Source organism: Rhagoletis zephyria, unplaced genomic scaffold, assembly GCF_001687245.7.
Source record: "Rhagoletis zephyria isolate East Lansing unplaced genomic scaffold, Rhagoletis_zephyria_1.1 Rzeph_scaffold_08566, whole genome shotgun sequence".
Taxonomy (NCBI): Eukaryota; Metazoa; Arthropoda; class Insecta; order Diptera; family Tephritidae; genus Rhagoletis; species Rhagoletis zephyria.
The window spans coordinates 8,623-23,197 of record NW_016165646.1 but is presented as its reverse complement, the minus strand read 5'-3'; the positions used below and the strand labels follow the sequence as shown (position 1 = coordinate 23,197).

The following is a 14,575-nucleotide window of genomic DNA, read 5'->3' as shown; positions in this document are numbered from 1 at the left end:
TAACTATTATTAAAAGAACATTTTCAATACCTAGTCGTCCTTGTAAGCGAAACAACTTTATTGCTTTTAAATTCCACAGAATTTTCTCTCTCATTCGGTACCCATATCGTTATTCTACATTGCACTAATTTTTTTAATTATTATTTTTTATTAATCACATCTTTAAAAGTTCAAAGTCCTTTAAAAAAATCCTGATGTTAGGGTGAAAAACTAAAAACACAGTTTTACTATATTTGGCCCATAGTTTCGTGAGTATATCGATTCTTTAATGTGTTTTGAAATTTTTTAGATTTTGTCGCACAGTGTTGTAAATATATGGACAAAATTTCGGAGTCGTGCATTCATCGCTGCGCTTTTAATGATACTTTTAAGCTATGCGTTAAAGTAAATCTAGTTAGAAAATTTTTTATATGTTTACTTACCCTATAATTATAAATATATAGACGGAGTCTTACATTCTTCGGTGCCCCTTGAACGGCATATTTAAGGGGTTTATGAGGTTACGTTTGTATGGAAGGTATGCTTTAAAAGAAATCGATCGCACCCATTTTTCGTGTTTTTTTTAGCTTACATACGAAAAATTTAGGCACTACGCCTACGCCTCCGAATTTTCTCCAAAAAATGTATGGGGCTGAACGACTGTGCGAAGTTCCAGCTCTGAAAGTATTCCACTCGGAACCGGCTGGTCGTAGCAGAGGAAGAGGGAGAGCGCCACTGCGATGGAAAACTAAGTGGAGAAGAATTTGGTTCAGTTGGCACAGAAAAGAAACGGGCTTTGTTGAACTCGGCAAAAAACGCTTAAGCGGTTGCAGCGCAAATACAGAAGAGGAGGAATATGGCAATGCAGCTCCCACGCATTTACGGAAGTACTATTTATTTTGCAGTAACGGTAGTAGTACTGGATCGTCCCAAAGTGGCGGTTTCGCGAAACCTATATTTACACATGCCCCAAGAGCAGCAGCTAAAACTTAATTGGTGGACATAGGCACAGGAAGTTAAATTGGCCTTTTGGCTTGATATTTTAGTCCATATGAAGACAAAAAAAAAATATGCGTTTCATTTAAGTTTAAAGGACAGTTAAAACTTAGAACATACTTGAGAAAATAATTATTAGTTGTATAACCTCATGGTTTTGGATAAATATAAATTAAAAACGAATTGGCAGCAAACAAAGCAAAGCGATCAAATGCCGGCATATTGGAGGTGGCAGTCGACCAGCCAGTCAAATATTAAGCCACCATGACCTATCTTCCTTGAGAAATTTGTTTTTAATCGAATTAACGCGCATTAATTATACGAGTGTACTGTGCCACCTTATATACTACAAATTTTTTACTTTGGAAGTGTTTGAACTCTTGGCATGGAATTTGATAGGTTGTGTTTCCATTGAGGACTTTTCTTTTATCAACATAGCATTTATTCGTCAGTATTTGGGAAATGCGGCATAACTTAGAATTTTCCGACGGATAGTTACTTACGGATCGGTTTGCGAATGAAGTACTTTAGAGAATTTTCTTAGGAGTTTATTTAAATATGTACATACGTACCTACCGTAAGTTCTGTATTTTAATAATATTCTTTCCTTTATAGATATAACAATTTATGTATGTATTATAATTTTATAGATTTCAAAAGTAACACACCCAAATTTTATGCTCTTGAAATATTTTAAAAGTTTATAGCATAGTACATCATCCATCCTCCGCTTAATTTAGTATGAGAAAGCGCATAATATTTGTTTTTAATATCCAGGAAAAGCAATTATGGGGGGAAACCATTAAGCGGATGTCAATTAGCTGGAACATACTATAATACAGTGTTGCCTCTACTATTGACCATATTAATATATCACTTAGTTCTTGAGCCAGACGTAAAATCCGGTTGATTATACGGATGTGCAGCGGAAAATGCAGGGATCGTCTCCAATTCATTAGCAATGCGTGAAATAATCGGATATTCACTCATATCCATCTGAAATCTAGATATAAATACATATAAGAATTAAACATTTTACATTAAACACAATTATTTAATTATGAAAATTGTTTTTTTCTCATATATATTACCCTCTGGCATTAAAGACTTGTGGCAGTAGACAACAATGTAATCTTATTGCCAAAACAGTATTTGCCGGCTGTTGTGGCGAGTATTTTTTCAAGAGCACTAAATCCACGATTTATCCAATGTTGCGCCCATTCTTTCTGTTTCTCCTTCCCAACATACTTGCGCACAATCACATTCTGTAATGGTTGTATACCTGAACAAATGAGTTCAACAATTTCATGCACCTTGGCGCGCTCGTGGCTGTGGTCGTGTCTCCTCCAAGTACTGCATGATAGCAACCGATTCAATAATGCTGTGACCATCTAAGTGGAGCAATGTGGCGAGTTGAAAATAAGTACTACGATCTAACTAACATACATACATACACACCTATTTGCAATGTAGGCACCTGCTGCATAGGATTAACTGCACGATATTCATCACTGTGCTGTTCGCCAAACAAATCGACAGCTTTTGTTTGATATGGAATATTTTTCAAGTTGAGTGCAATGCGTACTCGCCACGAACAGGAACTACGCCAATATGAATAAAGTATTGGCTGGGCATCTCTATCGGATTGTGGTGATTGCGTGAGAGTTGATGCAGTAGACACTATTTGGTTAACTGAAATTCTTAAACGACGATCATTTAACTCATGAGTTGGACGAATTTTAATTCCGCTGCAGCGCCAACCGCTTTGGAACAGCTGTCGAGTACATCGGGACGTAATCATTTTGCTTGACAATACGTACTTAGATCTTTAAATAATCTTCAAAACGATTCAATAGCACTGTTCTGGAATATTTATATTGTGCTGAACAATCGGTACGAATACTTTTTTAAAAATTTTCGCATAGAACTTTCCTTGTGATGAACTGCATCAATGCTGCTATTATCAATTGAAGTTTTGTTTGTTATGATTGCAATTGCACTACTTTTTGTTTACTTTCCTTACCTCATTTCGCGGTCGATCTGAGTACATACATACATATATATACGTGTACTAGGGTGGACCTTAAAAAATCAAATGAACGAATTTTTTCAGTCTCACCCGCTGAATCGCTAATTACATGTTCACAGATACCACATATAAATTATGGTCCCGATTGGAGACGGTTAGGGCGTGTCGCACAGGGCGCAGAGACTCAAAAAATTAAAATGATTTTTTTTTTTAATCTAATACCCAAAATCGATGCTACCATATTCGAAGATATCACAAATGAATTTTGATGCCGATGGGAGTCGATTAAGGCCTGTCGCAAAGGGGTCAAAGGCCAGATGCCTCTATGGACTCAAAAAATTAAAAATATTTTTTGCAATTTAATACCCAAAATCGATACTTTCAAACTTGAGGATATCACATTCAAATTTTGGTCCCGATTGGAGTCGGGAAGACGTCTTCATAGAGTAATCTGAACTTTGTCGCCTGTGCGTCATGCCTTAACCGTCTCCAATAGGGACCACAATTTGTATGTGATATCTTCGAATGTAGTAGCATCGACGTAGGGTTGAGGCTTGTGAAATCAGATGTAAAAGTTTGCTTTCCACATTTAAGGAGCACCCTTATGTACACACATATGCTGATAAACATGAATGGTGAGTACTTGGTAAACAATACACGAATAAATAGTAGCAATCTGCATAGATCGTGTGCCGGAAAATATGCAACTAAAAACGTTGCTTTCATACTGGGTGCAGTGAATGCTTAAATTTTTCTCTAGAAACTTCGAGCAAAAAAAAATATCTGCTCCTGTCTGCGCGTGACGGTGAAGTGGTTTGTTTGTATGGAAAAACGCATTTGTCGCGGATGCAGTTTATTAAATATGATCGATTGGCGCCCATGTCTGCGTAATTGTCTTTTGATTTGTAGTAGCGTAAATGTAATTGTTAACAAGTAATTTTCAAGGCAAAACATAGAAACCGAATTGCTATAAGATACCCCTTTTCAATAAGAAAAAAATCATCGAGAACGGTTTAGGTGGTCCAAATTTATCCGGTAACTAAAAAATTTGAAACATTTAGATATGTAAAATATAATTGTCAGTAATATTGCTACATATAGGGGCTTTTTCAAAATATCTATATGCCAGCAAAAGCATTACACGTATGTAAGTACGTTACATTGATATACTTTTTTTTCAAAAATCCGTGACTTAGCGAAAAACTAACCAGATTGTTGGGCATTCTCGATAGTGATTGTCGCTCTACTCGTATTTCTAACAGAAAATTCTGGGGAACTCCATATCAATTTTCTGCTTACGCATATTGTTGAAAAAACTTGGAATTTAAAAACCTGTTTGGATATATTACACAGGTTTACAAAGAAACAAAAAAGTTTCTGCATATTGAGCCAAGCTTCTTCGAATCCGAGGTCTGTTAGCCTCCGTCGGGAAAAATTCATTGAATAAAACTGAAAATTTAATACAATTATTCTGATTTTGATCTTGAGATGACCTTGGCATGATCTCTAGATGACCTTGAAGAATCAAGGGACCCCCATTTTGTGTTGCTGTTTGTAACAGCTTAAAGGAATCTATATACGTATGTGCGAAAAACTTGGATTTTTTTTTTAAATTCCGGTTTTTCCCAACTTTATCTTCAATGAGGCACGTGGTAACATTATCAGATTGAGGCTTGTAAATCACATTTTCTAGACTATTGGCACATTTTGGAGGGGTGCCCCAAAATATAGTACCAAACAATCCCCATCATGCAAAAGTCAAACTGGTACCTTGTATTGGAATAAGTGAGTGGGCAAACAATATATAACGGTAAGAATGACCGATATATGAAAGAATACACATTGGTGACTCCTTTAGCCGTCCTTTAGCCGATATGTGATGGCTAAGATTTTTTTTCATCAAGTCCCCCCTTCCCGAAATCTCGACCAGGCCACTGGTCAGAGCCATCGTTTTACAGAAGAGAACTTACTTAGCTCAAGATAAGATACTATTGTTGAAATTCAATTGAAAGCTTTACATGAGCCCAAACTTTTAAGCCAGATTTACGCTGGCCCTTAAATATAATTCTTGTTAACCACATATTGGACATTACCCTCGTCTAACGACATTTTATGTGTTTACGTAAATTGCAACTTGTGTGATTCGTTACCCCACCACTTTTGAATTCTATTGAAACAATACCAAAAAAAAATATTTTCAATCTTGTTCACTCTGAGATCTTTGATTTGATTCAAACCAAGGCGAATTAATATAAGGTGATAGCAGGAGTACAAAAACAAAAATTTACATGTATTTTGTTTTTGCTTTGGCGGCATAAACTGTCAAAATCTGTAAGAGTGTGTGTAGAAATTCAAACAAAATTTTTCAATTGGATATCAGAAGCCGTGCGGCGAAACACATACACAAAATCAGCTGAGCTAGTAACACCACCTTATATAAATTCGCCTTGATTCAAACTAAACTGAAAACAAATTTCTTTTATTTAAGTTATGATTTCAGTTCAACTTTTTTTTTACTTTAATGCAGCTAAGCTAATATTTTTGCGTTGTTCGAGGTATGCTGCCAAAAGACATTTTTCGCAAGAAGTTTTGTCTTTTTTATCTCGATTTCTTGGACGTGAACGTGTTCCCTGTTTGTGTAATTGGCCCTTTCTAACTTAAGTTGTGAATGCATCCTTTCAAGTTTCAATGTTCTGACCATCACCACTAGCAACCAGTGTTGCCATTTTAGCCGTTTTCCGGCTAAATTTAGCCGGCTGCGATAGCAAACAGCGGGAGAAATTTCGGTTTAGCCGGCAGCCGATTTGTTAGCCGTTTTGCAAAATAAATGCGGTTTTTACCCGATTTTGCCTTGTTTTCTTAAAATTCAAATATAAATGTTTCTATTTTTGACTAAGCAACCCAAAATCTGTTAGAAATGGCTACAGGCCTTATCGCGACGAAAGTTTTCATGTCAGGCAGGTTTATAAAAATTTTTATTTTAAACGAATATATTTTTCCTAAGAAGGCCGTAGCGGTGATTTTCTTTATAAAATGTTTCTTATGAATGTCTTATATTTAAGTGTGAAGTTTTATTCGCAAACTTAGAAAATAACAAATTGTTTCACTGTTTGCTTAACACGCGTTTGTGTTTGAATATAGTGGCAACACATAGAATAAATATGTATGTAAATATTACAGGTATTTGGCCGTATGCATAAAAATTAAGCAATTAGTTTTGCTTAAAATTTAATACCTTTTACTTCAATTTTGTTTGAATAAATCAAGTAAGAGGTCTGAAATTTTAAGAAAAAGCAATTGCTCATTTTTATTCATACGGCCCATAGTCTTCCCAGAAAGCGCATAATCAATTCTGCCTTAATTAAGGTAAGGGAAAAGTGGATATTTTCAAGCACTATGTATACACTACATATACATATGTCTTTTTTTAAACAACCTTTTTTGCTGAGAACTTCTTTAAATTCCAAAAACCGAAGGCCGACTTGAACTAAAAGAAACAACACTGAAATGCGTCAAAATTTAAATAAGAGAGCGCAAATTTCTATGTAAAGCAAAACTCTCTGGGAAGACAATAGGTTTGTTCGTCGAAAATTCAGCGAGAATTATCACTCAAAATATCAGATAGTATGAAAAAAATGCTCCCAAGTTCTCTCCAAGTTTGCAAGTTTCTCCGCCAGCTAGTGTCCACTGTTGCATTTCAAACATAATAAATTTGTATAGAATTTTTAAAATTCTTTCAGATAGGCAAAAAACAGGACCTACATGTATATTTCTAATTATTCCGATCCTCTTCAACATTCCTTTCTTTGTCGTAAAAAATCCAACCATGGGTCACAATCATATGTTTTTCCTAATTGCAAATTTTTGTTGGCAAAATTTTTCCAGCTTGAATTTGCAGCTTCTCTCCAAGAACTAGTGATTTATTTAAATAAAATTTATTTGGAACAGTTTAGCCGTTTTTTTTGGAAATTTATCCGGTTGGTCCAAAGAGTTCTGGCAACACTGCTAGCCAGTCGGCGGACAGTTAAAATGTTTCTACGAGGTGTGCGCCTCGAAGCTCGTGAAGCAGAAGACAACACATTTCCATTCTTACTGCCCGTCTCCACAGGATAAAGTTTATATCTTGATACATATTCAAGAGCAATATATATTAGACCTTATATCTGCCATCTATTGCCGGCAATTTGGTAGTTTTACAGCTACATGTTCATTTGCATGAAAACTTCGTGGCGGCAACATTATTGATATTTTAATATAAAAGCAAATATTGAGCTGTTTTCTGTTAAAATATTTGTTATTATGTAATTGGATGTAAAATAGCGTAATTTCAAAATTTTGTAAGTGATTAAATCCTGCAAAAATACGTTTTAGAAGCTATTTCACAAATGCTTATATCAAGATATAAAAAGCCCACACAAATATTGCCACTAATATAACTTATATCTAGCGACCAAAACGACAGCTGGACAGTGGCCACTTTGTGAGTAATTCTTCAAAACGTGAGGAATTTCGGGAGGGCTTGAGGATTTTTATTTTGAGGAATTACCTCTCGATATATATGCAGATAACAAATGCAACCATATTTTACACAAGAGAGTTGTTGGAGTGGTGTGGAAATTTTTGAACAAAAAACTTTCCGAAGTTTTATTAAGAGCGAAATACACCACATAAGCGGCTTGTCGAATATTTCTCAAACCTACTTTTCCCATTTCGTTAAACACCATGCAAACATGAGTTGTTCAAGCAAAAAATTTAGGTTTCTTCTGGTTCACAATGTAAAAGGGCTTGGTTTTCTTCGATTTTTCTCTCATGCGTCCTCATTCGATCATAAGGATCTTCATATTGATGCTTCATTAGACACAGAAAAATAATAGAAAAAAAGGTTTGGAATTAAAATATTCTTCAGGTTCATAAAGTTTCCCAATTAAAAAAAAAATTATATTTGCATTACTAATGCAGCCCTTTTCTAATGTTTGAGTAAAACGTATATTTAGTAGTTTAAAAATGTGTAGGACTGACTTGAGGACCAGATTGAGCACTGATATAGTTGCAGAAATATTATATACAAACCAAGGAATAAAAAATAACGGTGATACTTTGTTTGAACCGCAAGAACAAATGTACCAATTGAATTGGAGAATGTAAGTAATATTTATGCTAAGTACTTGAAAATAATTAATAAGAAAATTTTGTGTAATTTGTTCGGATTTTGAGGATCTTTCATTTGCTTTTGAGGAATTTGGTAATTTTTTGTGGCAACACTGCCACATTGTAACTTTTTTCATTATTGAAAATAACATTTTCCTCCTATGACTGCACCGATACATAATACTTAAATTCAGATATACCTCTGCCCTCTGAACAGCATTCATCACCGTTGAATATCTGACGATGAAGCCATTTCTGTGTAAAAAAATTATGTACATTTATTTTAATATCACAAAAAATACACAAATAGTAACAGAGGTCACTGGAAACCCCAGCGGTGGCAATACTTTCTCTCTGCCTATTTACGGAATATAGAAAGCAATAAAAAGAGGAAACAAAATGAACAAGATAATATTAAGACTTTTATGAAGTCGTGGGGTGAGCGGAACACCGCTGTTGTCATTTGAAGGTTAAAGTACCCTTGTCATTACGTTAATAGAAAATTGTTATAAAGTTCCTCTCCATCTAAAATTTTTTACACGGCGCACATTTAGAGTGCATCTGTGCTACATTTGAGTTACACGATTTTAAAGTAAAGACAAGATTTTATTTATTTATTATTATTTAAAATCTTTTAAGACAGTTATAAATTTTATTGCAAAGATTTTAGGTAAGGAGTATGTATTTAAGTTTGACTCTTATTATGCCTTATTATTTATATGATTTAGTGTACTTGACAGTTGTAGTAACTAAACACATGTCGTCGTTTAACGAACAAAACCGCGTATGAACAAAATGCAAAACCGCGTTTGCGAGTTTGTATACATTTTTTTATAGACAGAAAAAATACTCATTTTTCATAACGGTTCTCTTTTTTATAAAGGAATCGCATTTTTGGCTAGTATTTTTCAGGACGTTCGGATAAGGATTGGGCCAAGAGCTTGTGTGAGCAAATCCAATTTTTGGCAGCAAATGTCCGTTACGCGGTTTTGCAGAATGACGATACACGGGTTTGTACTTTAGACGACGATATGCAAACATGCAGAAATGTTAGTAATGTAATTTATGAGCACAGATCTCTGATTGAATTGCATTAAAATTATTTAAGTACATATTTTATTTAAGCACATGGTTTTTTAAATATTTTAAAACATTTACATATTTTCCTTGTTAAGTTGAAGTAGTTACATGCATGGAAAATATTTTAAATTTTACAAGTACGGGTATTTTATTTAATTTTTTTGATACTAATCATCACTATTTGATCGTGCAATACTTCATCACATACATATTTTGTTATTCAAATGGGAGTTCCCGTTTAATTCTCTGCACCGAAGAACATATTTTTTTTGTATCATAAAATTGTGGTTTTATGAATTTTGAATTCTTTGAGTTGTTTTTTTTTTGAGATTCGTTCTTAATTAATTAAAAAAGCTTCAAAGTTTAACCCACTACTGCTATCATTTAACCCAGGTATTTATTTAAGGTAGATTTATAATTCAGGCAGGATTTCCAAAATTTCAGATTAGTACCCCAAAATGTAGGACAAGTAACATAAATAGTAGTCAAAGAACCTGCCCATATCCTTGACGGTAGAATATAAATAATTGAGCAGGCTGTAGGGATGATCTGATGGAGTGTTTACTCAGTGCGCGCCCATACAATATCTATGGTAAGCTTTAAAGGACTTCGCTCACGGGCTATTTATGTTTCGGTAATCACGGATCTACACAGGTGGTGGGCAGCGCCTTTATAAGCGTTCTGTAGAGTAAAATGTCTTTCTGCACGTTAGTGATCAGAAAGAGCATTACTCTGGCGCAGTCTTACTAAACTTTTGGAAAGCTTTAAAAAGCTTCTCCCACGGCATTTATTTTGATCGTGACTGATTTAAGCAAATATTGATTTTTATTGACGGGTAGAAAGTGTAATCCATGGATAGACACTGCTTTGCCTCGAGAAGAAAGCTTTTAAACTCTCTACATATTTTCTGGATGCTAAAAGCTCTCTATGCTTATTGCAAAAATTACCTCAAAATGGTGTTTGCTAATGGGAGATTGAAAATTAACAACATTTTTATTAGAAATGTACTAAATACATAGACATGGATGAAATACGTGGACACACCACCGTTTAGCAATCGAAACAATGGGTATTAGGAATGGCTGTGTTGAGGAACTGAAGAAAGTTTATTATTTTGAAGAGAATCAAGAGATGTGAGAAATGTCGGACGCAGTGTATAGAGGTCAAAATAAACAATGTTGCAAATAATTTTTTATTGAACCAAAAACGATAAAAGAGTTTAGTTACGTTAATTAAATGCATTTCTCTCAACACAAGGTTTACTATTAAACTCTTTTTGCTGTGCATATAATGTGAGAGGTAGGTTAGATTGATGGCGGAAGAACTATTACGTCAAAGTCGCAACTAAGTGTCATTTATATACCATATACCTCGACTGAATGTGTTATTATTGAAGTTCGACTCGATGCCTAATTGGGTCGTCTACTGCCATTAAACGCTTCAAACGCACAAAATAATATGCGCTAGTAATAGATCACCATTTTGAGTGAACTCTTTACGGATGATACGAGCTTTGCCGTGATTGTTGTAGGAGCTTTTCGTGTTTTTTTGGCTGGAATGAAGCTTTCGTCTTCCATTCTGTACCTTGACGCTTGATTGTTTTCAGGAAGTTCAGATCTTTTTTGCCGCAATTTCTACATACCTAGAATGATGACCACGGCGGTCATGCCAATGACAAAACTATAGTTTACCTACTGCGCCTAAATGTGGCCGATAGTCGTGGTTAATAGTGCCTTTTCAGAAAAGTAGGGCGGAAAAAGTTGGCGCCACTTTTCGCTGGGAAATGGCCGAAGTCCGGAAACTCAATTTTTGCACTGTGTACAGAGGTATTAAGACAACTTCCAAAGTATGGAAGTTTGGACAACCTTTTTGCACGGAAATGTCATGAAAACCAGTTGATTTAATTTAAAATAAGTTAGTTTCTAAATCCATCCATTTGAAGTTTTTAAATAGCTTACTCCCAGTAAGCGAATAGCTGAGTCAAAATGAGTAAATTAATTACAGTTTCAATTGAAATTTCGAAGTGCCTACCTACTATAAATTTTGTTCATACTTTTTTTTTTTTAATTTTTTTTTTTTTACTGCAAGTATGTATTTTAAAAAATTAGTTTTTTCAAAGTGGAGGCATATGTACATATCGATACCTGAAAATAGAAGGGCCTGATTTAACACTTTTATTTTTTTCACATAGTAATTCTAGAATGAAATACATAGTACAGTTTTTATTGGGGAAATTTGTTTCAAGCGCGGATCTTTTTAAAGGCCTTATATAATTAAATACTGTTACAAAAGTTCTATTGCATCCTTTGTAAGTAATCGTCTGACCTTTTTATAAAGCAGTATATGGAAAGAAAATGAGTAAGGGCATAGATTTCTGTATTAAGGTAAAACCCTATGGGCATACATCTTTACAAAAGTAATTGACGTATCTTGTTCTGTTTTATCATGAAGAAAATTTAAATATTTTTTTAACCTACTTAACTAAAAGAAGAAGGTTATCAGTTCGTCGGAATACTTTTTTTTTATTTTATTGTTTTTTATTATGTTACTGCATGAAGGGAACCTGCTACCTCACAGGTGGTCCCATACTAATTTGGTTTAAATCTGATTATTGGATCATAAATAAATTAACGATAACCTTATAAAAATGAGAAATGAAGTCGGTTTTGTTTTCTGCTTAAAAATTACTTTCTAATAAACAGAAATGGGAATACTCTTGAAACTAGATGTCCGTTTGCAATTCTAAATTGAATTCTGAAAGAAACTGTCAATTTTATGATTAAAACATCTTTTAATTGGATTATGCAATACAAATGTATATATTCATATACATATGGTAAATACATACATACATATGTACATAGTATTTTTGAGGATATTAAAAACTATTTAAAATTGTATTTTTTGTCATACACAGGAAGTAATGCTTCTTTTTATAGAGCAAATTTTAGCTTACTTCTTAATTCCATTGTAGGAAATTTACGTTTTTTCATTTGTTTAATGTATGTATGTACTTCTTATGTTCCAGTGATTATTTTACTGCATTTTGTACTCTTTTATTTGTGTTTTGTATTTTGTTACGAGATTTGTTTGCTAACTCTAACATCAAGTATTGTAATATTTGGTAGGCTAGTTGTAAGTATATATGTATGCATGTGTTGGTTGTGTGTGTGTGTTTTCCTTTCAACTCTTACTTTTACACTCTTACTTGCCTTTGTAGTTGGTAAAATCCCTGAATTTAATTTTGCTTTGCATAAATAATTTTGCATTATTTTGCTTTTTTTGTCATTTTGAAATTTGAAATTGTGAAGACTTTTTTTTTAAGTAATGCTTAGCGCTTAAACATAGTTCTAAATTTAATGTGTGAGTATGAATGTATGTATGTGTAAGTAATATATAAATACGTATGTGCTCATATCTTTTAGATAATTTTCACAATTGTTGCCAAATATTTCAAAACTTTTAATGCTTTTTCACTTTCCAAATGATTAAACAGCTTTCACAATTCTTTTCTTTGAGTTTTACTTTCACAATTTTTATGTTTTTTTTTTTGTTTAAGAAGTCAATAGCGCTGGCCACTTTGAGGGCTCAAGCTATCATATCTTCTCTTTACCTCCTTTTTACCTTTTTTTCTCTTTGTCAATTGGTTATATTTTTACAAGTTCTCATTTAAAATGTGATTTGTATGCATTTTGCTTTTTCTGTTATAATTTTTTCCGATCGCATAATTCTTTTCAAGTACTTGTTTTTCAATTTGTTCAACTGCTTGTGACGGCCACATTTGTTTTTACATTCTCAATTTTATTCGCTCGCCTTCGCCTGTTATGGCATTTAGTTTTTTTGTTTGTTTTGTTATTGCTGCTCTTTCTGTTGTTATGCTACTCGCGATCACTTTTTAGTTTTGCGGCGCTTTGCAGTTGTTGACGGAAAATTCTATTTGTTTGGCAACTCCGGTGGACAGTCTGGTTGGTTGGAGGGATGAGCTGCACGGAAAGCAGGATTAGCCTCCAGTTCACGATCGATGCGCAAGATGATCGGATATGGACGAAGATCGACATGGAATCTATTAACGAATACATGTGTATAAGAGATAAATTAATTAGTTGTTTTTGTAAAATTTTTAGAAATACATATGTACATAGTTTAAAAATATAAATATCTGTTGAGGTACTCGTGAATTACTAATTAAAGATCACGCATAGTGTAAGAAGTTTACAGAATAGACCAAGTTAAAGTTTTTCTTTCAAAAGTCAAAGTTTAAAGTGTGTTTGCATTGTTCAACTTTGCGTTCAACATTTGCGTTCAACTCAGCGCAGGGTTGCACGAAAAAAAAGTTGAATGGCTAAAAATATCAAAATATGAAAAAATATCAAAATATTCGCCATAAAAAGGTGTTTGCATTGTTCAACTTTGCGTTCAACATTTGCGTTCAACCCTGCGTTGAGTTGAACGCAATTGTTGAACGCAAAGTTGAATAATGCAAACACTGCTTTATGGCAGCTGTTCAATGGTTAAAGGGTAACGCAGAACTTTGACAGCAATTATTTTTGTTAGGTTGGCAGTGATATAGAATATGATCTGAGGTTACCTCGACCAGCCCACAAAATCTGCAGCCCGTCTATACATGTCCAGGTACCCACCTAAGTTCCTAAATAGTTTTGAGGCGACGACAAAAAAACATGAAGGCCTTTCTTACAAATCTGCCCTAGCACCCATACTAGATGAAAAGTGAACCTGTCTTACCGTTTCCGAATTGATTGTGATGGAATCGGCTTCCTTTATGTTGTTCGGCCTAATGGGGAGATGGAATGACGTTGCCATTCCAAGATGGTTGGCATATACTCCTCTAGCTTGGACCTCCTAAGTATGGAGCCGAATCGTGTTTTCATGTGCCTGTACCCCTTCTTTGTATGATAAATTTTACTACAAGATAGCCCTTTTGCGCAATAATTCGTTTCGAGCGCTTTTGAAAAAAGGCGCTCAGCAGCCCCCGAGGCGCAACTAAATGACAGTATTTTTTGAAAGTCCGTAAAGATTTGGGTAAATNGTGAAACTTTACAGATATGTTTTATTTGATGCCAAACGTCCAATGCCTCAAACATGAACATTCTGTTTGAAAACTTACCAAAGTTATTAAAAAAATAAATTATGATTTTTTAGATTGACAATAAAAAAATTAGCAATTTCGGTACTTTTTCGTTTTAAGGGTAAAATTGCACAAACACTTGCTATATTTTTTATTGTAATCATTTCTGAAACTTCTTTGATAAATGCAAGAAGAATGCTTTGATTTTTTTTTTGGTTTGCCGAGAGAAGGGAGTGACACTAAGAAAAACAACTCTT

At 34.1% G+C, this 14,575-nt stretch overlaps 1 protein-coding gene and 1 pseudogene across 3 annotated transcripts in view; both read right to left on the bottom strand.

Annotated features, from left to right (window-relative positions):
- Positions 1–1,615: 1,615 nt before the first annotated feature.
- Positions 1,616–3,025, bottom strand: LOC108375149 (probable maleylacetoacetate isomerase 2; annotated as a pseudogene).
- Positions 3,026–12,509: 9,484 nt separating this feature from the next.
- The window catches only part of LOC108375150 (probable maleylacetoacetate isomerase 2), a 9,495-nt gene continuing 7,429 nt past the window's right edge, over positions 12,510–14,575 (bottom strand). For all 3 annotated transcript variants that reach the window (XM_017631240.1, XM_017631242.1, XM_017631239.1), the window contains one exon: positions 12,510–13,295. In XM_017631240.1, the coding sequence (XP_017486729.1) occupies positions 13,166–13,295 (130 nt within the window). In that variant the 3' untranslated portion in view covers positions 12,510–13,165. The remainder of the gene's footprint in view (positions 13,296–14,575) is intronic.